The sequence below is a fragment of the Hyla sarda genome, chromosome 6 (genome assembly GCF_029499605.1).
Source record: "Hyla sarda isolate aHylSar1 chromosome 6, aHylSar1.hap1, whole genome shotgun sequence".
In the NCBI taxonomy this organism is placed as follows: domain Eukaryota; kingdom Metazoa; phylum Chordata; class Amphibia; order Anura; family Hylidae; genus Hyla; species Hyla sarda.
In genome coordinates, this window is record NC_079194.1 from 291,885,278 (window position 1) to 291,910,726 (window position 25,449).

At 44.6% G+C, this 25,449-nt stretch overlaps 2 protein-coding genes across 2 annotated transcripts in view; both read left to right on the forward strand.

Moving 5' to 3' along the window:
- The window catches only part of TTC17 (tetratricopeptide repeat domain 17), an 89,397-nt gene extending 76,038 nt beyond the window's left edge, over positions 1–13,359 (forward strand). The window contains 6 exon segments of the mRNA XM_056527729.1: positions 541–700; positions 785–868; positions 5,052–5,117; positions 5,119–5,172; positions 9,595–9,738; positions 12,688–13,359. Coding sequence (XP_056383704.1) covers positions 541–700; positions 785–868; positions 5,052–5,117; positions 5,119–5,172; positions 9,595–9,738; positions 12,688–12,819 — 640 coding nt within the window. The 3' untranslated portion in view covers positions 12,820–13,359.
- LOC130277255 (calreticulin-like) overlaps positions 1–25,449 on the forward strand; it is a 272,928-nt gene that overhangs the window by 238,439 nt on the left and 9,040 nt on the right. The window lies entirely within an intron of this gene.

The following is a 25,449-nucleotide window of genomic DNA, read 5'->3' on the forward strand; positions in this document are numbered from 1 at the left end:
GTCTGGTAGCGCCCCCTACAGTACAGGGAGGTATTGCATGTTCTGTACTCTTTATCTGTACCAGGGTTAGCTGCTCCTTTGGACACCAGGTGAGGGCGGCTCCATGTTACTTTTTTAGGACACTGTGTACTGTACAGGACCCTGAAGAAGCTCCTGTCCTCTACATAGACAGTGATTACAGCTCCCAGCAGATCTTTATTACTTTTATATGTAAGGATTTGCTTTATTTGTATTAGTTATCTATTTATTTTTGTTTAATCCTCACTTTTTCCTATTTTTGGATGACATTTTGGAGGCTTCATAACCAATTACCAGGTTTCCATAGAGTTATGGTCTCAACATACAATGGATTCAACATACAATGGTCGTCCTGGAACCAATTAATATTGTAACCTGAGGGATCACTATATATGGAAAATTACCGATGATCTTGCAGTTCGGTGCTGGATCATCAGGCCTTCCGGATTGTCAGATAAAAGCAATGTCACTCTGTCTTTGTTGCTTTACAATATTCGATCTCTCCCCTTCTCGTTGCTGCAGCATTACGGAACATGTGGATTTCGGCACGCAACTGCAAGAACCTGGCGTAGAGCCTCTCTGCAATGCCAACCTGCCGGCCAGTATGCACACACTGGATCACCTGTATGGGGTGGCCAACAGAGCGGCCATTCACTACACAGGAGAGAGTCAGCTGAAGGAGGCGAGTGCCGGGCGCTATGATGCACCTCATGGGGCTCTCGCTGTCTGTAGACTTTGGTAATAAAACATTTTGTTTGTTCTTTAGGTTTTACAGAACCTTGGCAAGGACAAGTACCCACCGCAGTCCCTGGAGCAGGTGGGCACCCGAATAATGAAGGTGCTGGAAAAGGTTAGACATTTGGGGACCGACCTCTATTTTAGACGTATAAAATGCACTCAAAGTTTTCTGACCCTTTCCCTTATTTTTTATTTTATTTTTAAAAAGTGGTATTCCGGGTTTATACATCTTATCCCCTATCCAAAGGACCCCGCAATCTTGGTGCAACCCCCGTCATTCTGTGCCTCCGAGAAGGGGATGTGACATCACGGCCATGACCTCTAGTCACAACACGCCCCCTCCATTCATGTCTATGGGAGGGGGCGTGACTACCGTCACGCCCCCTCCCATAGACATGAATGGAGGGGGTGTGGCAAGACTAGAGGGCGTGGCCATGATGTCACGTCCCAGTCTTGGAGGCAGCGCCCGGCACAGAATGCCAGGGGCTGCACCGAGATCGCGGGGGTCCCCAGCAGCAGGACCCCTGCGGTCATACAAGGATAGGGGATAAGATGTAAAAACCTGGAATACCCCCTTTAAAGTAAAACTAGCAATTTAGACATATTTATTGAAAATCAAAAACTAAAATTCTTATAGGCAGAAGTATTCACACCCTTTGCAAAAAAAACTTGAAATTTAGCTCACAGGGCCTCCCAGTACACTACACTATAGTATTACACTGCTCAAAAACATAAAGGGGACACTTAAACAACACAATGTAACTCCAAGTCACTGACACTTGTGTGAGATCCCACTGTCCACTCAGGAAGAACACTGATTGACAATCAATTTCACATGGAACAGACAACAGGTGGAAATTATAGGCAATTAGCAAGACACCGCCAATAAAGGAGTGGTTCTGCAGGTGGTGACCACAGACCACTTCTCAGTTCCTATGCTTCCTGGCTGATGTTTTGGTCACTTTTGAACACTGGCGGTGCTTTCACTCTAGTGGTAGCATGAGACGGAGTCTACAACCCACACAAGTGGCTCAGGTAGTGCAGCTCATCCAGGATGGCACATCAATGCTAGCTGTGGCTAGAAGGTTTGCTGTGTCTGTCAGCGTAGTGTCCAGAGCATGGAGGCGCTACCAGGAGACAGGTCAGTACATGAGGAGACGTGGAGGAGGCCGTAGGAGGGCAACAACAGCAGCAGGACCGCTACCTCATCCTTTGTGCAAGGAGGAGCACTGCCAGAGCCCTGCAAAATGACCTCCAGCAGGCCACAAATGTGCATGTGTCCACTCAAACGGTCAGAAACAGACTCCATGAGGGTGGTATGAGGGCCCGACGTCCACAGGTGGGGGTTGTGCTTACAGCCCAACACCGTGCAGGACGTTTGGCATTTGCCAGAGAACAGCAAGATTGGCAAATTCACTACTGGCGCCCTGTGCTCTTCACAGATGAAAGCAGGTTCACAATGAGCACGTGACAGATGTGACGGAGTCTGGAGACGCCGTGGAGAACGTTCTGCTGCCTGCAACATCCTTCAGCATGACCGGTTTGGCGGTGGGTCAGTAATGGTGTTGGTGGCATATTTTATGGGGGGCCGCACAGCCCTCCATGTGCTTGCCAGAGGTAGCCTGACTGCCATTAGGTACAGAGATGAGATCCTCAGACCCCTTGTGAGACCATATGCTGGTGCAGTTGGCCCTGGGTTCCTCCTAATACAAGACAATGCTAGACCTCATGTGTCTGGAGTGTGTCAGCAGTTCCTACAAGAGGAAGGCATTGATGCTATGGACTGGCCGCCCGTTCCCCTGAATCCAATTGAGCACATCTGGGACGTCTCGCTCCATCCACCACAGACTGTCCAGGAGTTGGCGGATGCTTTAGTCCAGGTCTGGGAGGACATCCCTCAGGAGACCATCCTCCACCTCATCAGGATCATGCCCAGGCGTTGTAGGGAGGTCATACGGGCACGTGGAGGCCACATACACTACTGAGCCTCATTGTGACTTGTATTAAGGACATTACATAAAGTTGGATCAGCCTGTAGTTGGGTTTTCCACTGTGATTTTGAGTGTGACCCCATATCCAGACCTCCATGGGTTGATACATTTGATTCCCATTGATAATTTTTGTGTGATTTTGTTGTCAGCACATTCAACTATGTAAAGACGAATATATTTCATACGATTAGTTCATTCAGATCCTAGGATGTGTTATCTTAGTGTTCCCTTTATTTTTTTGAGCAGTGTATTACTAGTGCAGTGTATTATACCAACCAAAGTTCCTTTGTGGGACTGCTAAAAAGTAAAAATGTATTAAAATAAAATGTAAATTAAACTGTAATACAATTCTCCCCCCCCCCCCCCCCCCAAAATAAAAAATAATATATATATATATATATATATATATATATATGTAAAAAAAATGCATTACTCCTTTTTTTTTTTTTTTTCATGAACCATGAATGAAAAAACGACAACATATATTTATCACCACATCCATAATGACCTGAACAGTGATATTATTTTCTTATATTTTCCTTTTCATCCAAACAACGATGTTAAAATAAGAAAAAAAAGCCAGAATTGCTGTGTTTTGTTAATTTGCCTACAAAAATATGGAAAAGAAAATGATCAAAAAGTTGTTTTCCAAAATGACAACAATAAAACTAAAAAAAATTCCCTAAAAAAACTAGCCCTGTCTGATGAAAAAGTAAAAAAAAAACATGGATCTTGGAATGGGCTAATTTTATTAATTTTTTACTTTCCGTTGTGCCAAAGTTGTAAAAAAAATTATATATTTATATATATTTGTTGTATCACTGTGATCATACTAATCCAGGAGGGGCGGGAGTTATTTTGTAATTTTTACCATTACGCCAAAACACATTTTTTCCTTTTCTAATAGAGCTCTTGTAAGGCGATGATAAGAAAAGGAAAAGAAAATATTTGCCCATTAAAGGGGTTATCCAGGGATAGAAAAACAGAGCTAATTTCTTTGAAAAACAGCTCCATGTCTGTCTCCAGGTTGGTTGTGGTTCTGCAGCTCAGTTCCATTGAAGTGAATGGAGCCAAGTTGTAATACCACATCCAACCTGGGGACAGACGTGGAGCTTTTTTATTTTTTTATTTATATATTTATTTATTTATTTATTTTTTTAAAGAAATTAGTTGTTTTTTTTCTATTCTTGGATAACCCCTATAAGGCCCAAAATGTATGTCAGGGGAGAAATGGATAAAAACAAAAATTGCAGATTGCAGATTGCCTTCATACAGCCGCTCTGCCAGAAGAAGTAATATAGATATGGAGGAAAAATCACTGGAAAACACCATAATGTGTTATTTCCTTCCCAAGGGTTAACGGAGAGGTACTCCGTTGGAATTTATTTTTTATTTTTTTTTATTTATTTTTTTTTAAATCAACTGGTGCCAGAAAGTTAAACAGATTTGTAAATTACTTCTATTAAAAAATCTTAATCCTTCCAGTACTTATCAGCTGCTATATGCTCCAGAGGAAGTTCTTTTCTTTTTGAATTTCTTTTCTATCTGACCACAGTGCTCTCTGCTGACACGTCTGTCCATGTCAGGAACTGTCCAGAGTAGGAGAAGTTTGCTATGGGGGAATTGTTCCTGCTCTGGACAGTTCCTGACACGGACAGAGGTGTCAGCAGCGAGCACTGTGGTCAGGTAGAAAAGAAATTCAAAAAGAAAAGAACTTCCTCTGCATTATACAGCAGCTGATAAGTACTGGAAGGATTAAGATTTTTAAATAGAAGTAATTAAGTAATTTACAAATCTGGCACCAGTTGATTTAAAAAAAATAACTAAAAAAATGTTTTCCACCGGAGTACCCCTTTAATTAATTCTTTGTTCTCATACTACACATTAGTTGGTTTGCTGTCGCATCTATGGTTAAGGGAATTAGATTGTAAGCTTCTAGGACGGGTATCAGTGGGGTTATGTATGTAACCAGGGAAATGTTAGCAATGCAGTAGTAAGCCCTGAGTTATTAGGGCATTGTTTATCAACCAGTGTGCCTCCAGCTGTTGCAAAACTACAACTCCCAGCATGCCCGGACAGCCGTTGGCTGTCCGGGCATGCTGGGAGTTGTAGTTTTGCAACAGCTGGAGGCGCACTGGTTGGGAAACACTGTATTAGGGAATTGGGCGCACACTTACTGATATATTCTGCATAAGTCAGTGGAGCCGATTGATGAAAAACATATAAAAATAATACAATATAAAATCTATAAAAAAAAAAAAAATTCTCATGAACGTTTTTTTTCGCTTTTGTTTTTTGTTCTAGAATCAGACGTCTTGGGTATTGTCCAGCATGGCGGCTTTGTATTGGAGAGTTAAGGGCCAGGGGAAGGAAAGCCATAGACTGCTTACGTCAGGCTCTGCACTACGCACCACATCACATGAAGGTCAGTGCGGCCGCCTGCCAGGACACTCTGTTGTTTCCACCCGATCGGATCTGTCCGTGGCCCAATATCCCCTTATGACGTCTCTCTACCTTTATAGTGTCCTGCAGAGGTGCCGGCCCTATTTGGCTCATAGAAATCCTATTAACTGCTATGATCCCCCTCCCAAAGAGCTGATCACTAGATGGTTCTCTCTGCCGGATCCTTTGGGATAACTTGTAGTCAGGCGGGGGGAAGCGTAACACATGTGTAGTGTCCTAAAGATAAGGAGCTGCTTTCTTCTCTGGTTAAAGGGTACTCCCTGGAAAACATTTTTATTTTTTTTTTTATCAACTGGTGCCAGAAAGTTAAACAGATTTGTAAATTACTTCTATTTAAAAATCTTAATCCTTCCAGTACTTATCAGCTTCTATTTGCTTCACAGGAAGTTGAATTTCCATTCTGTCTGACCACAGTGCTCTCTGCTGACATCTCTGTTCATTTTAGGAACTGTCCAGAGTAGGAGCAAATCCCATAGCAAACCTCTTCTGCTCCGGACAGTTCCTAAAATGGACATAGGTGTCAGCAGAGAGCACTGTGGTCAGACTGAAAAGGAAATTCAAAAAGGAAAGTAACTTCCTGGGGAGCAAATAGAAGCTGATAAGTACTTGAAGGATTAAGATTTTTAAATTGAAGCAATTTACAAATCTGTTTAACTTTCTGGCACCAGTTGATTTAAAAAAAATGTAGTACCCCTTTAATAAAAGGGTGTCCTGAGTCCCACATATTAAAGGAGTTATCCCCGGGGTAAGAAAAGCATAGTTGCTTTTTTCCCAAAAACATCACACCTGTCCTCTACTCCATTCACACCTGTCCTCTACTCCATTCACCTCAATGAAACTGAGCTGCACTACCAGACACAACCTAAGGACAAGAGGGGTGCTGTTTCTGCAAGTTGCTGTGTTTTTTCCAGTCCTGGATAACCCCTTTAATTCCAAAAGCCCTAAAGGGGTACTCCGATGGAAAACATTTTTTTATTTTTATTTAACTGGTGCCAGAAACTTTAAACAGATTTGTAAATGACTTCTATTAAAAAAATATTTACCCTTCCAGTACTTTTTAGCAGCTGTTTGCTACAGAGGAAATTCTTTTCTTTTTTTGAATTTCTTTTTTTTCTTGTCTACAGTGCTCTCTGCTGACACCTCTGTCTGTGTCAGGAACTGTCCAGAGCAGAATAGGTTTGCAATTGGGATTTTCTGCTGCTCTGGACAGTTCCTGATACGGGCATCAGGTGTCAGCAGAGAGCACTGGTGGACAAGACAAAAAAGAATTTCCTCTGTAGCATACAGCTGCTAAAAATGACTGGAAGGGTAAAGATTTTTTTAATAGAAGTCATTTACAAATCTGTCTAACTTTCTGGCACCAGTTAAATTTAAAAAAAAAGTTTTCCATCGGAGTACCCCTTTAGGGCTTTTGGAATTAAAGGGGTTATCCAGGACTGGAGTAGAGGACAGGTGTGAATGGAGTCATTTACAAATCTGTTTAAAGGGGTTATCCAGGAAAAAAAATGATTTTATATATATCAACTGGTTCCAGAAAGTTAAACAGATTTGTAAATTACTACTATTAAAAAATCTTAAACCTCTCAGTACTTATGAGCTGCTGAAGTTGAGTTGTTCTTTTCTGTCTAAGTGCTCTCTGATGACACTTGTCTCTGGAACTGTCCAGTTTAGAAGCAAATCCCCATAGCAAACCTCATCTACTCTGTGCAGTTCCCGAGACAAGCAGAGATGTCAGCAGAGAGCACTGTTGCCAGACAGAAAAGAACAACTCAACTTCAGCAGCTGATAATTATTAGAAATATTAAGATGTTTTAATGGAAGTAATTTACATCTGATTAACTTTCTGGAGCCAGTTGATATTAAAAAAAAAAAAAGTTTTTTTCCTGGAATACCCCTTTAACTTTCTGCCACCCTTTGATTTAAAAATAAATGTTTTCCACCAGAGTACCCCTTTAATAGTTTAAAGCACATAGCTCTAGTTACATATCTACATAGTAGCTGGAGTATACAGCACCCTACATATCAATACATCATAATCATTGTACAACTCATAAAAAAGGGAAGGTTCTGAGCCTCTGCATTTGCTGCAGCTATTATGGTTCTTCAGGGGATTTTTTTTTTAGGGGCTAGTTATGACTGCCAGAGGGGGAAGGAGACAGACTGGGGAACTTACTGAGGGCTATAGTTTTGGCTGCCGGAGGGGGAAGAAGAAAAGAAAAATGTGGAACATAATGAGGACTATAGTTATGGAAGACAACTGGGAATGGAGACTGACTGGGAATTTTGCTGGAGATTGATGTTTACTGCCATGGAGGGAAGGAGACTGACTGGGGAACTAATAAGAATATTGATGTCTGCTAGAGGGGGAAGAAGACTACATAGGGAGTTTGCTGATGACTATATTCACAGCTGCCAAAGGAGGGAATGGGACCAACTGGGGACCTTACTGGGGGAGATAATTATGGCTGCCATAGGGAAGGAAGACTGACTGGGTAGTGTTCTGGAGGTTTTATTTGCAGCTGTAGATGAGACGGACTAGGGGACCTTACTAGGGACTATATTGGCTGCCAGATGAGGGAGAAGACTAACTGGGGACTATAGTTATGGCTGCTATAGGGAGAAGGAGACTTACTGGGAACTTTACGGTTACTGGGAATTATATTTTTGTCTGCCAGAGGTAGAAGGAGACGTACTAAGGACTATATTTATAGTTGAGGGGGAGTAGACAAGGGAACTTACAGGGGACTATAGCTATGGCTGCCAGAGAGGATAGGGAATTTACAGGAGACTATAGTTATGGTTGTCATAAGAGATTGGAGACTGACTGGTGGCGATTTGGATTGGGGGACTGCATAAGCCTCATAGAGTGCATGCAAGGGGTTTGGGGGGGGGGGTTGTAGGCAGAAAATAGAAATAGGACGTGTGACACAGAAGTAGAAATAGAGGAAAAAGCTTTGCGGTGGAGAGTAATTTAACAGGTTTAACAGCAACTATCAGCCCTATGGGACCTTTTATGTGAAATTGATCTGGAACGCTAGAGAACAAATAACATAATAGCAAATCGTGAGACTTCGTTATCCAATTTATGTCTCTCTGAGACGGTATTTCCCAACCCAGGTGCCTCCAGCTGTTGCAAAACTATAACTCCCAGCATGCCCGGACAGCCAACGGCTGTCCGGGCATGCTGGGAGTTGTAGTTTTGCAACAGCTGGAGGCACCCTGGTTGGGAAACACCACTCTGGGAGGTAGACACAGGTTTTTGTTACAATGTATCAGTGGAGGTATATCAAAATATTAATGTTGCATAGAATTTTTTCGGCCTGATACAATTGTAGCTTTAGGTCTGTACAAGTAATTAAAGGGGTACTCCAGTGGAAAACAATTTATTTTAAATCAACCGGTGCCAGAACGTTAAACAGGTTTGTAAATTAATTCTATTTAAAAATCTTAATCTTTCCAGCACTTATCAGCTGCTGTATACTACAGAGAAAGTCCACAGTGCTCTCTGCTGACACCTCTGTCCATGTCAGAAACTGTCCAGAGTAGGAGAAAATCCCAATAGCAAACCTCTCCTGCTACGGACAGTTCCTGACATGGACAGAGGTGTCAGCAGAGAGCACTGTGGACAGACAAAAGAAATTCAAAAAGAAAAGTTATTTCTCTGTAGTGTACAGCAGCTGATAAGTACTGGAAGGATTAAACATTTTTTTTTATAGAAGTAATTTACAAATCTGTTTAACTTTCTGGCACCAGTTGATTTAAAATAAAAATATCCCTTTATCCTCTGAATAGGATGAAAAATGTTTTCATTCACTGACAGCAAGCACAAAGTCTTGAACTCATTAAATGGGTAGTCCAGTGGTGAAAAACTTATCCCCTATCCTAAGGATAGGGGATAAGTTTTAGATCGCGGGGGGTCCGACCGCTGGGGCCCCCTGCGATCTCTCTGTACGGGGCCCCGGCTCTCCGGCCAGATAGCGGGTGTCGACCCCCGCACGCAGCGGCAGCCGACACGCCCCCTCAATACATCTCTATGGCAGAGCCGGAGATTGCCGAAGGCAGCGCTTCGGCTCTGCCATAGAGTTGTATTGAGGGGGCGTGTCGGCCGCCGCTTCGTGCGGAGGTAGACACGCCCCCTTCCCGCAGGCTGTCGGGGCTCCGTACAGGAGATCGCAGGGGGCCCCAGCGGTCGGACCCCCCGCAATCTGCAACTTATCCCCTATCCTTAGGATAGGGGATAAGTTGCTCACCACTGGGTCACCACTGGACTACTCCTTTAAGGGAATTGAAACACAGAACTTATTATTCAGTGATGGGGCTTCATTTACATAGAACGTAATGATTTGTGTCACAAAATGTTGTGTTTTTTTTTGTTTTTTTTCAGGACGTCCCACTCATCAGCTTAGCAAACATCTTCCACAATGCCAAGTTATGGAACGACGCCATCATTGTGGCCACCATGGCGGTGGAAATAGCGCCTCACTTTGTGGTGAATCATTTCACACTGGCCAATGTATATGTAGCAATGGTGAGTCTTCCCAAAATAACTTTTTGTTTTTCAGCTTACTATACTCCTAGGACGTACTATATTCCTTGCCTAAGGGTTAAAGGGGTACTCCGCTGCTCAGCGTTTGGAACAAACTGTTCCAAACGCTGGCACCGTGAGCTCATGACGTCATAGCCGCGCACTCTGATGACGTCACACCCCGCCCCCTCAATGCAAGTCTATGGGAGGGGGCGTGACAGCTGTCACGCCCCCTCCCATAGACTTGCATTGAGGGTGTGTGGCTTGACCTCATGAGGGGGCGGGGCTATGATGTCCCGAGCTCCTGGCTCCAGCGTTCCGAACGGTTTGTTCAAAACGCTGAGCAGCGGAGTACCCCTTTAAAGAGCTAGGGGTAAAGAAGATGTCCAGCGGTAAGAAACTTATCACCAATCCACTGGGGCCCATAAACGACCCCTTACATGATCTGCATGGGGCCCGGCTGAGCTGCTGTGTGTGACGTTTTGCATACAGCCCGACAGCTGTTTGAAACACGCCCCCTCCATTCATCTCTAGGGGAAAGGCGGAGACACAACGTTTGTGTGTCTCCGCCTCTCCAATAGAGATGAATGGAGGGGGCGTGTTTCGATCAGTGGACGTGCCTGGTACGAAACATGCGTTATCAGGGTCGTGCCGGTGGACCCCATACAAGAGATTGCGGGGAGTCCCAGAGGACAGACCCCCAGCGATCACACACTAATGTCTATGCTACGGATAGGGCAGTGGTTCTCAACCTGGGGTACAAGTACCCCCAGGGGTACTTAGCAGTTCTCCAGGGGGTACTTGATAAAAAATCACTTATGGCAGCCACAGCCACTGGTTACTGGGCCGGACCACTTTGAAAAAAATGGTAGGCTGACGTCACTGCACCGAGGAGCGGAGCAGGAGGACAGCAAAGGGGAAGCTCGGGCAATGGGCTGCTGTGGCAGTAACTACCATCAGCTTTGTTGCTCCACTGCAGACCGGGGACCTACTGCTATGAGCCATAACAATAGGTCCCCAGAGCAGTGGAGCACCAAAGCGGGACAGTATGGTGGTCTACAACAATATATCGGGGCAGTTTAGGGGCCTGCAGCTATATTTTGGGGCACAGAGAGGGCCTAACGACTTTATGGGGACGCAAAGCGGGTACTATTACTGTGTGTGACAATAAACATGGGGGGTTTGTAAATAGGGGTGGGTATTGTACTGAGGAAAGAACCCTAAAATGTTTTGTTTGGCTGGTTCTGTGGAGAAGTCTTCTATGGGAGAAATCTTAAAGGGGTACTCCGGTGGAAAACTTATTATTTTTTTTTTTTTTTTTTAAATCAACTGGTGGCAGAAAGTTAAACAGATTTGTAAATTACTTCTATTAAAAAAATCTTAATCTTTCCAGTACTTATTAGCTGCTGTATGCTACAGAGGAAATTATTTTCTTTTTGGAACACAGTGCTCTCTGCTGACATCTCTGTCCATTTTAGGAACTGTCCAGAGCAGCATAGGTTTGCTATGGGGATTTTCTCCTACTCTAGACAGTTCTTAAAATGGACAGAGGTGTCAGCAGAGAGCACTGTGCTCGTGATGTCAGCAGAGAGCTCTGTGTTCCAAAAAGAAAAGAATTTCCTCTGTAGTATTCAGCAGCTGATAAGTACTGGAAGGATTAAGATTTTTTAATAGAAGTAATTTACAAGTCGGTTTAATTTTCTGGCACCAGTTGATTTAAAAAGAAAAGCTTTTCACCGGAGTACCCCTTTAATGGCGGTCTAGGCCAGATAGTGAAAAAAAGAAAAGTAAACAACTCCGGTTAGGGGACTGGGGAGATAGGGAGAGGAACAGGGCGGGGGCCTAAGTAAAGCATATGAATTATACTATAATCATTACAAAATGTCTCTAATATGGGGGTACAATTTTTTGGGAATGAGCTGTCAAGGGGTTGAGAACCACTGGGATAAGGGATCAGTTTCTTACACCTGGACATCTTCTTTAAAGTCAGTGTTTCCCCACCTGTGGCACTCTAGAGGTTGCAAAACCAAAATTCCCATCATGCCCGGACCACCAAAAGCTGATGGGAGTTGTAGTTTTGCAACAGCTGGAGATCATGTGGTTTTTGGGGCATGCTGCTAGTTGTAGTTATGCAACAGCTGAAGAACCTGTGGCTGTCTGCCGCAACACTACAACTCTCAGCATGCCCTGAAAGTCATAGGCTCTCCAGTTGTTGTAAAACTACAGCTCTCAGCATGCCACAGAATCTCTCCAGTTATTGGGAAACTACAAGTATCAGCATGTTTTGACTGCTGCAGGCTCTCTAGCTGTTGCAAAACCAAAATTCCCACTTTCTCATATATATAGTTTTTGTCGTTTTTCAACAGCTGGAGAGCATGCAGCTTTCGGGCAATGCTGCTAGTTGTAGCTTAAGAGCCTTTACCTGTCTAAGGCAACACTACAACTCTCAGCATGCCCTACAAGCCATAGAGACCTCCAACTGTTGCCCTAACAGCCCCAGGCTCTCCAGCACTACAACTCTCAGCATTCCCTACAAGCCATAGAGACTCCAGCTGTTGCCCTAACAGCCTCAGGCTCACCAGCACTACAACTCTCAGCATGCCTTGACAGCCTTAAGACTCCCTAGCTCAGTGGTCTGATACTGTGGACCTCCAGATGTTGCAAAACTTCAACTCCCAGCATGCCCGGACAGCCAACGGCTGTCCGGGCATGCTGGGAGTTGAAGTTTTGCAACATCTGGAGGGCCACAGTTTGAGACCTTTTGCTATAGCTGTTGCAAAACTACAACTCCCAGCATGCCCGGAGAGCAACAGCTGGAGGCACCGTGGTTGGGAAACACTGCTATAGACTATAGCCATATAAAAATGGCCACGCCTCTTCCCAGAATCCATCACCAGACACACATTTGCATAAGTTGTCCCTAACCCTGCTTCTCTCTGTCCCCCTTCCCAGGAGGAGTATGAGAAGGCCATGAGGTGGTACGAGTCCACGCTGGGACTCCAACCAGAATTCGCACCTGCTAAGGACCGAATCCGCGCCATACAATGTCACCTTCTAATGAAGAAGGGAAGACGCAGCCCATAAGCCTCCTCCACGTATAAATCCCCCCCCCCCCCAAAAGTAATTTTTTAATGGTTATTTTATAAAAAATTGATAAGTTCTATGCTACAATGTGGGCGAGGATGGATAAGGGGTTAATTGCTTATTTGCTTGAAAATTAAGAGTTGCTGATCGGGAGAAGGGTGAAAGGATATAAGGGGAAGGGACGACGGGGGGGGGGGGGGGAACCTAAATCATTTATCATCAGAACATGGACTGGATTCCGCCAACATGGCAGACAGCAGGACCAGACTGGACTTGGAATTTTTTTTTATTTTTTATTATTATTATAAATTTTTTTTTTTTATTGATCATCATTTAGATTTTTGTAATTTATGTTAATTTTTTTTTCTGAATCCATTGCCCTAAATTCCATCACTACAAAGTAATATCTTGTATCTATTTGTAATATTTCCGTTTTAACAGGGATTACATGAGCACCAATGTGCACTGCACTTTAATTTAAAGGGGCTTGCTGGGATTGATTTTTTTATTTAATTTATTTTCTTACTTTTTTTTTTTTTCTTCTATCCCTTAAAGGGGTACTCCGCCCCTAGACATCTTATCCCCTATCCAAAGGATAGGGGATAAGATGTCAGATCTCTGCCGTCCCGCTGCTGGGGACCCCCGGGATTGCCGCTGCGGCACCCTGCTGTCATTACTGCACAGAGCGAGTTCGCTCTGTACGTAATGACGGGCGATACAGGGGACGGAGCAGCGTGACGTCATAGCTCCACCCCTCGTGACATCACGGCCCGTCCCCTTAATACAAGTCTATGGCAGAGGCCACGCTCCCTCCCATAGACTTGTATTGAGGGGGGGCGGGTCGTGATGTCACGAGGGGCGGAGCCGTGAAGTAACGATGCTCCGGCCCCTGTATCGCCCGTCATTACGTACAGAGCGAACTCGCTCTGTACAGTAATGACAGCGGGGTGCTGCAGCGGCGATCCCGGGGGTCCCCAGCAGCGGGACTGCGGCGGGATCTGACATCTTATCCCCTTTCCTTTGGATAGGGGATAAGATGTCTAGGGGCGGAGTACCCCTTTAAAGGGAGATCAATGTTTTTTCAAATCAACTGGTGCCAGAAAGTTAAACGGATTTGTAAATTACTTCTATTAAAAATCTTAATCCTTCCAGTACTGATCAGCTGCTGTATGCTCCAGAGGAAGTTGTGTAGTTCTTTCCAGTCTGACCACAGTGCTCTCTGCTGACATCTCTGGACAGTTCCTGACACGGACAGAGGTGTCAGCAGAGAGCACTGTGGTCAGACTGGAAAGAACTACACAACTTCCTGTGGAGCATACAGCAGCTGATAAGTACTGGAAGGATTAAGATTTTTTTTAATCGAAATAATTTACAAATCTGTATAACTTTCTGGAGCCAGTTCAGTGTATCCATTTAACGTAGCGTAAGGGGAACTTTTCATCACGTTCACTCTACCTGAACCATGAGTCATCGCCGCAGTCCCCGACGCCTTTTGCCTGCCCTCCAGCCGTGTTTTATAGATGTCATCCTGTTTGGGTATAGGGAAAGATCGATCAATCAAGGCCAGTGAGGCAGGGAGAGACCACCAGGGACCACCCTAATGACTCATAGTGTATGCAGAATGAGAGTGATGATGGGTTCCCTTTGCAAAAAAAAAAAGCCAAATTGACTTTTTCTGCATTCGGAAAGTTTTCAGACCCTTGAAATTTTTTACATTCTCTTATGTTTCTCTTTGTGCTGTATTAAAAAAATTCAGTTTCCTCATCATTCTGCCCCCAATGCCCCATAATGGTAAAGTGAGAACAGAATAATTGAAATCTTGGCTTCATTAAAATTTGCAGTGACATATGTATTCATACCCTTTACATGAAGCCCCTTTGGCAGTGATTCCGGCCTCCAGTCTTCTTGGGGATGAGGCCACAAGGTTTACTCACCTGGATTTGGGGATTTTCTGCTATTCTTCTCTGCAGATCCTCTCAGGCTCTGTCAGGTTGGATGGGACCGTCGATGGAAGCCATTTTCAGGTCTCTCCACAGATGTTCTTTTGGGTTCTGGCTGTGAGACCTTAAATAGACAGGATGGTGTCAGTTGTGAGACCTTATATAGACAGGGGGTGTCAGCTCAGCTGTGAGACCTTATATAGACTGGGGTGTCAGCTGTGAGACCTTATATAGACAGGGGGTGTCAGCTGTGAGACCTTATATAGACAGGGGGTGTCAGCTGTGAGACCTTATATAGACAGGGGGGTGTCAGCTGTGAGACCTTATATAGACAGGGGGGTGTCAGCTGTGAGACCTTATAGACAGGAGGGTGTCAGCTGTGAGACCTTATATAGACAGGGGGGTGTCAGCTGTGAGACGTTATATAGACGGGGTGTCAGCTGTGAGACCTTATATAGACGGGGGTGTCAGCTGTGAGACCTTTTATAGACAGGGGGGTGTCAGCTGTGAGACCTTATATAGACGGGGTGTCAGCTGTGAGACCTTATAGACAGGGGGTGTAAGCTGTGAGACCTTATATAGACAGGAGGGTGTCAGCTGTGAGACGTTATATAGACAGGAGGGTGTCAGCTGTGAGACCTTATATAGACAGGAGGGTGTCAGCTGTGAGACCTTATATAGACAGGAGGGTGTCAGCTGTGAGACCTTATATAGACAGGAGGGTGTCAGCTGTGAGATCTTATATAGACAGGGGGTGTCAGCTGTGAGACCTTATATAGACAGGAGGGTGTCAGCTGTGAGACCTTATATAGACAGGAGGGTGTCAGCTGTGAGATCTTATATAGACAGGGGGTGTCAGCTGTGAGATCTTATATAGATAGGAGGGTGTCAGCTGTGAGACCTTATATAGACAGGAGGGTGTCAGCTGTGAGATCTTATATAGACAGGGGGTGTCAGCTGTGAGACCTTATATAGACAGAGGGGTGTCAGCTGTGAGATCTTATATAGACAGAGGGCTGTCAGCTGTGAGACCTTATATAGACAAGAGGGTGTCAGCTGTGAGATCTTATATAGATAGGAGGGTGTCAGCTGTGAGATCTTATATAGACAGGAGGGTGTCAGCTGTTATACCTTATATAGACTGGAGGTTGTCAGCTGTGAGGCCTTATATAGACATGGGGGTGTCAGCTGTGAGACCTTATATAGACAGGGGGGTGTCAGCTGTGAGACCTTATATAGACAGGGGGGTGTCAGCTGTGAGACCTTATATAGACAGGGGGGTGTCAGCTGTGAGACCTTATTTAGACAGAGGGTTGTCCTCCCAAATCCTGTCCAATCAGATGAACTTACCACAGGTGACTCCAACCAAGGTGGAGAAACATCTCAGAGATGATCAAGAGAAATGGGAGGAGCCAGAGATAAATGTCACATGTCATAGCAAAGGTTATGAATACTTATGTTTATGCCAAATTTTGGTTTTTACTTTTCCATAAAGTAGCACAAATTAACATTTAAATTTTACTTTGCCATTTATACATATATATTCTTCTATATTTCGACACTTACTAATGACACGAACAAATAAAAGGTTAGGATTGAAATCTCGGAGATTGGGCTGGACAGTAAACATTTCCTTGCTGATAAGCTAAACTCTTCTCCTGGGCCTCTAACTGATCATCTGTAATCAGTTGGTGAACTGGGCAGTAAGTGTTTATTTTCCCTACACCGCCCCCACAGGAGAAATTAAGTATTACACAGTTCTTACTGAAATCAATAGGTTGTCTGTGTAAATTATGGATGTGGTGGATCCTCCGGACCCAGAGACAACCTTTGTAACTGTTCTTCTCATATCTATAGAGAAGGATCCTAATTGGAGGACCCAGCTGGTTCTTAAAGGAGACCTCCAGCCAAATGAAATTACCTTTTATATAGCTGCATATGATAAAGTTATATAACTTTGCAATGTGAAGTGTATTTTTTGCTGAGCATACACCCTGTTTCTCTCCAGGTAGGAAGTCCAGGAGATCTTATCATGCTGATGACTAGCGTTTACCATAGACAACGCTTCACACTCCCTTCTCCCCACAGCTTCAGTGTGCCATGTTTGAGTGTCCCTGTTTGGCTAGAGGGCAGCACACCCCCCTCACTGCTCACTCTCATAGCCGCCCCACCCTGCAGCTCACACAGGAAACAAGCCCAGTGCATGGAGCTTTTTGCAGGATTTTTTAAGCCTGTTTATGGGGGTCTGATTTTGAAACAAATCAGCTGGGGCATGCCTTGGTATATAATCTTAAGGTGTTTTATTTTTAATTTTTTTTTACCACTTTTGGCTGGATGTCTCCTTTAATCGGTCAACCTATGGATACCTAATAACTTCACCATATGTGAAAAAGACTTTATACCTGAAATTTTATGAGCGTAAAATATACCATCTGTCAGTCTATAAAGGCTTTTTCATGCTCCTGAATGGAAAACATAGCTGCTTTCTTCCGGAAACAGCACCACTCTTGTCTTCAGTTCATGTGCGGTATTGCAGCTCAGTCACATTGAAGTGAATGGAGCTGAGTTGTAGTACCACACACAGCCTGTGGACAGGTGTGGCACTATTTTCACCTCTTTCACCAATTGTACATATCTGGCTGGGAAATTGGGGTTCTCCCTCCTCTTAGTTTTCTCCATGGGCAGATGATGTCAGAAGTGGCAGGAGCTTTACCTAGGGGGTGGAGTTTAGCTTTACTTGTACATTATCCTAATAAAAAACAGTGTAGGACAGTGGTCTCCAAACTGTGGACCTCCAGCTGTTGCAAACCTACAACTCTCAGCATGCAACTCTCAGCCGTTGACTGTTCGGGCATGCTGGTAGTTGTAGTTTTGCAACAGCTGAAGGTCCATGGTATGGAGACCACTGGTATAGGGAGAGCTGCCAAGGTTCATCACTTTCCAATTTTTATTTTATTTTTATGTATTTTTTTCTGCAACGAATGAAAAGAAACCTAAGTGAACAAACCTAAAAACAGATAACTATTATATATTGCAAAGCTTGAAGTTTTTCCCCTCCAATTACTCCTAGGTGGAGCGCCCCCTTAAGTGTGAAGTTATAAACAACTGGTCGATGTCTGGTCTGCCTTTACCTTTAGTTTTGTGAATTTGTTTTTCATGTCTTAGTGGAGCAGTGTTCTCCAACCTGTAGCTGTCGGAGAACTACAACTCCCAGCATGTCCTGACGGCCTTCTATGCCGCGGCTTCTATGACGTGTAAACAGTTTTACAAAACCGAAGGTTCGCCGCAGATACGGATGATACATTCCCTGTTAGCGGTTGTGGTTGATCCCCATTTATTTTAGTTAAGTAAATATATATATATATACACAAAAGGTTTAGCGATAAATTAAAAATAAATTCCAATCAAGTGTCCAGCGCCCCCTACTGCACAGGAGGGGAACTCGCTCTTCCATATCTTATGCTGAATACACCGGGTTCTTGGCCTCTCGGCGGTGATTCCTATACAGGGCACAGACATATACAAATAAAATTCCTCTAAGAAATGTTGTTTGTGGGGTTTTCTTTTACATGTTTACATAGAAACATAAAGGATGCATTGAGTATTACTTATCCTGTACTGATCCTGAGTTATATCCTGTATTATACTCCAGTGCTGTACTCACTATTCTGCTGGTGAGGTCACTGTGTACATACATTACATTACTTATCCTGTACTGACCCTGAGTTATATCCAGTATTATACTCCAGAGCTGTACTCACTATTCTGCTGGTGAGGTCACTGTGTACATACATTACATTACTTATCCTGTACTGATCCTGAGTTATATCCTGTATTATACTCCAGAGCTGTACTCACTATTCTGCTGGTGAGATCACTGTGTACATACATTACTTATCCTGTACTGATCCCTGAGTTATATCCTGTATTATACTCCAGAGCTGTACTCACTATTCTGCTGGTGAGGTCACTGTGTACATACATTACATTACTTATCCTGTACTGATCCTGAGTTATATCCTGTATTATACTCCAGAGCTGCACTCACTATTCTGCTGGTGAGGTCCCTGTGTACATACATTACATTTCTCTCCTGGCTCTGGGTCATGTGACCCGGTTGTACTTGTAATGTACGTCTATGGGGTCTCGAGGAATGGGGATATTGCCTTTCTCTTGCCTAATTTTTCACGATCAGTCGAGGTTTGAACACTCAGGACGTGTCAAAAGTTGTGGCGTCCAATGGGAGATCTATATGTTATTATGAGAGTAGTCGTCCCTGATGTGTCATGTGGCTGGAGTGGTGCAATCCTATGTAAGCCCACAATTAGTACAGCACTCTATGCATCATCACCCACCTCACATCCGCCGCCAGCTAAATCAGTTTGTTGATGAAAAATATAAATACATTTAAAACTGTGAAAACTCGATATCAGGAAGGGGTTAACATAATCCATATGTAAACTGTAGGACATTTTCTATTGGCATTCTGTCCTTAGATGGCGTGAACAACCAGCAGAGGGCGCTGATGCTCCACATCCACCCTGGTCTTATGTTCTGTAGTATGTGTATATATATATATATTTTTTATTTTTTTTTTTTGTATGTATATACTGTATATATATGATATTTTTTATGTGTATATATATTTATTAATTATTGAGAGAGAGAGATACATACACACACATACTGCTTTGCTGTCCCCATAGACTTCAATGCATTTCTGAGCGGCTCTTTTGGTGTATCTGCTCAGAAATGCATTGTCGTCTATGGGGATGGCAATGCAGTCCATGTAATCCTTGCGCTGCCCACAGGATCTCTAGCGGTGATAATGTTTGGCAGTTTCGCAGTGTGAACCCGGCCTAACTCGTGATCTCTACTTTTCTGGAATAATTCCTTCTTATATCTGAAGAATACCCTGCAAATAAACGAATCCCATGATCGTCCAACCACATGGACCAGCTGTGCTCGCAACAGCAAGTGTTCAGTTTCCCTGCAGCACTCCCACAGGAGAATCGAAGTATTACACAGTGTCCTTTGAAATAAAATTTTCACTCACTTTTCAATAGGTGAAGGTTCCCGTATGAAGGACTCTCTCCTCTAACAACACAGAATACATCAGCAGGAGGTTTTGGAAATTCTAGTTTTTCTGTGTTCTTCATCAGTAACCCTGTCAGGAACATCTAAGATGCATGAAGATCACAGAGTCAGGCTATCTTAGAACACGAAAGTCTATTGCACAGGTCGTCAGGGGCTATATGTAAAACTATTAGGAAGGGGTTAACCCGTAGGGATACATGCAGTGTCCTATGAAGAACCACAAAGAGGTCAGACCAAAACCGATCCGAAAACGGGCAGGTAACCAACCCATGGAGCAGATCCGTTTTTTGCTGCCCACAATTAGGGCAATCCTCTGCGGTCCGGAGGAGCAGGCGTACGAGGAAAAGTAAAGCCATAAACGGCAGGACCGATAATTCTGAATCGCGTCTCCCACCATGACTCATTACAAACCGCCCGACGGACCTTCGCCCATCCTTCCAGTATAGGTAGAGTTAGTTCCTCCTTGTTCAATTTCCTCTCCCAATACTTAAAGGGGTACTCCGGTGGAAAACTTTTTTTTTTTTTTTTAAATCAACTGGTGCCAGAAAGTTAAACAGATTTGTAAATTACTTCTATAAAAAAAAAAATATATATCTTACTCCTTCCAGTACTTATTAGCTGCTGAATACTACAGAGGAAATTATTTCTTTTTGGAACACAGAGCTCTCTGCTGACCTCATGAGCACAGTGCTCTCTGCTGACATCTCTGTCCATTTTAGGAACTGTCCAATGCAGCATATGTTTTCTATGGGGATTTTCTCCTACTCTGGACAGTTCTTAAAATGGACAGAGATGTCAGCAGAGAGCACTGTGCTTGTGATGTCAGCAGAGGGCTCTGTGTTCCAAAAAGAAATAATTTCCTCTGTAGTATTCAGCAGCTAATAAGTACTGGAAGGATTAAGATTTTTTAATAGAAGTAATTTACAAATCTGTTTAACTTTCTGGCAACAGTTGATTAAAAAAATAAATAAATAAAAAAAAACATTTTCCACTGGAGTACCCCTTTAAACAGAGATGTATGGATCCCGACACGCCCTTCCTATTGATGTCTATAAAGCCCTGACAGAGAATGATGATTCGCCACAGTAGAGATAAAAGCATCAAAAGTCGTCTGTACATGTTCTTTGGAAAGGTCCTGAAGATGGGTCCCCAGAAAGGCCATGACCTGCCTATAAGGAAGAACAAGTTCCGGAACCAAGCCATACTGCGCTGAGAATTCCGGAAAGGTCAAATATCTCGGCTCAGTAGGGCAAATGAGATGTTGTACCCAAAGGACCCCTGTAGAACGCCACAAAGGAAACATATTGTTTTCCCTACCCAAAGGGAACTCCGTTAAGTACCAGAGAGGCATGTACTTACTACCCGAGAATGACAATTACATAGCAGCCCTCCCCACCATCCATGGCACCACCGCATCCCGAATTATACAAAGGACTCGGGATCGCCCCAAACTTGGTATGCAGGAGAGCTGTCCAAGTCCAAGGACCCACCAATTCAGACTCCAGTGCCGTATTACAGTAGGTATCACTTCCCTTAACCCAATCAATGCCAAATTATAGTGTGCGATGTCAGGGAAATTCAACCCACCCCTTCTCCCTTGGAAGCTTAAGCTAACACAGGGCTATGCGACGACCCTTGTCAGTCTGTCAGTTTTACCATAAAGTGCACTGCATGAAAAATAATCCTCCAAAATTTGCTAAATTGCGAATTTCTTTTCAATTTCCACACAAAATAATATCTTTTTTGCTGCGCCGTACATGTTATGGTAGAATGAAAGGTGTTATTACAAAGTACAATAGATGGTACAAAAAACAAGTACCATATGGGTCTATACTTTCTTCTATTACTTTATTACCTTCTTTTTTTATCCAATGCACTGAGCCCATTCACACACAGCACAGGCTTACTATGGATCTTCCAAGACTTGCGATGACATCATCAGGAGTCCTAGCCTATAGGATTCATTGCAGGTCCTAGAAGCTTCATGTTAAATCTATTAGTGCTGTCTGCAGCCTGGACCGCTTTAGGGCTATACTAACACTACTATACTAACACGCCGCAATTTTACCATGATTTTGCGCAGAATGCAGTATTTTTAGTAATTTCCTAAAGATTTTCAGGGGCCCCCTTTTGGATGGGGGCCCTGGGCAACTGCCCGGGTTGCCCCACACTAACGCCGGCCCTGCATGAATACAGGACAAAGCGGTGCATGGAGGAAAAAGAAGCAAATGACACAGTATTATAACTTGGCATCATGGACTCAAAAGCTGATGAAAAAAGAAAATTCTGGAGTACCCCTTTAACACTTTTTAAAATTTTGCTCAGAAATTGCTTCAGCGGAGTCCCATTGCTGTCAATCGGATTCCGCTGCACAGGACATACAACGGAATTTTAGCGACTGACCATTTCACAGCTGAAATTCATAAACTTGTTCATTCTATAGGCGTAAACACAGAGTGGAATACATTGTCGTCTATAGGGATGTAACATTCACGTTTCAGAAGACAGGAGCCCCGGTGGATGTGGATCTGCTGGACCTGTGTGGCAGATGACTCGGACCGTACCAGGGAGCAGAGTCTAAGGTGTCACTGGTTTTCACCAGAGCCCGCCGCAAAGCGGGATGGACTTGCTGTGGCAGGCGGCACCCAGGTAGCTACCACTGGCACTGCTCGACCACACAAGAGGCTGAGGAGATGCGAGGCACAGGAGGGGTAAGGCAGCTCATAGTCAGGATAGCAGAAAGTCAGGGCAGGCAGCACAGTAGCGTGGTCAGGACATAGCAGGAGGTCAGTAGGCAGGCGGCAGAGGAGCAAAGTCAGGTCACAGAGCAAAGGATCAGATACACGGCAGGGCAATAACAGGAATGCTTTCTCTCAGACTCAAGGCAAAAAAGATTTTGCAGGGAAGTGAGGAGGGTGGAGGAATTTATCAATGAGCCGCAGGTGAATTACACTAATGAGCGCACTGGCCCTTTAAATCTTAAAGCTCCGGCATGCAGAGGCGAGGGCAGGAGAAGCACCAGGTGAGTGACGGACTGGGGCTCGCATGCGGGTTCGCCCCGCCATACAAGTCCCAGCCCTGGCGGCAGTAGCAGGTAAAGGGACCATGTGCTCACGGCCAGCGCGTGCAGCCGGAGTGCATAACGTAACAAGGGACTGCAATGTCCTAGCGCTGACTAATACCGTAGTCTGAGCCCAGTCTTACAACCAAGTGCCCAACCTCCTACGGAAGCAGCATCAGCACATTAAGTGTCACTTAGCCGGAGCTTCACGAATTGGGGTCTCCAGAGCTGAGCATCTACACCCAAGCCTGGCATCACCGTGTGCAGTGCCCAGTATTGGCCAGAGTGATGCCCCAGCATTGGACTTATTATCCGGCACCCTCATGGGGTCATTACCCGCACAACTCCCCCCAACTATTACCAACCAGTCCTTTCTGGTCGTCTTTATACACTCTAGATGGACGTGAGCCGCTGCCTGCCACCATGATGGAACGTTTCAACTGAAGACTATTGCAGCATGGTGATCCCCATCCCCAACCTGTTTCACCACAGCTGTTGCAAAACTACAATTCCCATCATCCCCTAGTCTGAACGGAGTTGTCTTTTTGCAACAGCGAGAGCCACACGTCCTCCACATACTATTGACCACGTTTCTCAAACTTTTGCTGTATGTTGCAGGGGGTATGTGCTACGTGTTTTGACCCTTACCTCTGCTGCATCAGGGGGGGTGGAACATCGGGGGCCACTTGTTTTCCAAAATTTGTCGACCAGAATTGCGTCCGATGGCTCAGTAGTTACATCAATAACAAATTACGCCGATCTCCCCCTTGATGATGCCCCCCCCCCCTTAAATATTTCACCTATTTACAGATCCATCAATTTATTCGTGATCATTGTGTTGCTGTTTCAGATTTTTTTTTTTATTCTCTTCCCCCCCCCCCCCCCCCCCACCATCCTGCGGAAGGTTGGCTGCAGTACCCCCGGATGTCCTGAAGGAGGCAGACGTGTCCCAGGTAATTTTTCATCTTCATGATAATTCTCACTGGTGGGATACCCTCTCCATGTGTGAGTTTCATGTGGTTATAAATAGCTTTCACATTGTGGTGAGGTGAGCGGACTAGTTAAGTGAACGCTGGCGAGAAAAATGGCGCAGGTTACCCGGGGATCTTCTAGGTTGAAGTTTGTGCCTCCGATCCCGTCATAATGTGATATTATAGGGATTTTTTACAAGTGGATAAAATGATTCTTGCATTTAGTGAATGAGTTAGAGCAGTGGTCTCCAAACGGCGGACCTCCAGCTGTTGCAAAACTACAACTCCCAGCATGCCCGGACAGCCAACGGCTGTCCGGGCATGCTGGGAGTTGTGGTTTTGCAACAGCTGGAGGTCGGTCCGCAGTATAGAACTAACATGGTCCTAATAGGTTTCTGTTCTGGGAATCCTGAGATGATAAGCATGCTGGGACTTGTAGTTTTTCAACATCTGGAGGGCCACCGTTTGGAGACCACTGATTTAGAGAATCATAGCTATGGTGGTAACTTTATACTAGCGGCACTGCTGATCAAAAGAGTGATGCCCGGTATGCAATGTTGGCGAGTGGAGTAGCTGGCTTGCTTGCAGGGTACGTGCCCTGGAGAGGTAGGGGGTGGGCACCAACAAGGAACTCTGCCATGGCTATAGATTATGGGTACAGGGCGAGGAGAGCAAACTGAACCGCGTCTTGTCTTGGGAGGCAGGGGGAGGGGACATATTTTGGCTTTGCTGCGGACCCCTCCCCTTTAATTCCATCAAATATATTAGTTTATTAAAAGGGATGTTGAAATTCCACAAAATCTGGGCTGTGATTACATAATATAGTAAAAATAAATAAATAAAGTGATGGCTTCCCATAAAAAGAAAAATCACAAGAAAAACCCTTGACAGGGGTCAAGTCCTGGGGGGGAAAAAAAGTGCAAGAACTCACCCAAGATTTCCACTCAAGGGCTGATCCTGCAGGACTCCTGCTAATGGGAACGGTGTTCCTTCTTGCAAAAAGTGCAGGAACTCATCCAAGATTTCCACTCAAGGGCTGATCCTGCAGGACTCCTGCTAATGGGAACGGTGTTCCTTCTTGCAAAAAGTGCAGGAACTCACCCAAGATTTCCACTCAAGGGCTGATCCTGCAGGACTCCTGCTAATGGGAACGGTGTTCCTTCTTGCAAAAAATGCAGGAACTCATCCAAGATTTCCACTGAAGGGCTGATCCTGCAGGACTTTCTTGCAAAAAAGTGCAGGATCTCAGTTCCTATGCATTCCTGCAGGACTTGAGCCCCTGGTTACAGCCTTTCTGATAGGGCACAGTGTGCATTGGGGTTGCAGTACACTCTTGGTGGTGCTGGTTAAGCTTAGTGATGGTATGGACGCTTGAAAAGTTTAGGACAGCTTCTCCCAACGACTGTGCCTTCAGCTGTTGCAAAACTACAACTCCCAGCATGCCCGGACAGCCATCGGCATGTTAACGCTTTCCGTCTGGGTAGAGCAATGATTCTCAACCAGGGTGCCTCCAGCTGTTGCAAAACCACAACTCCCAGTATGCCCGGACAGCTGTCCGGGC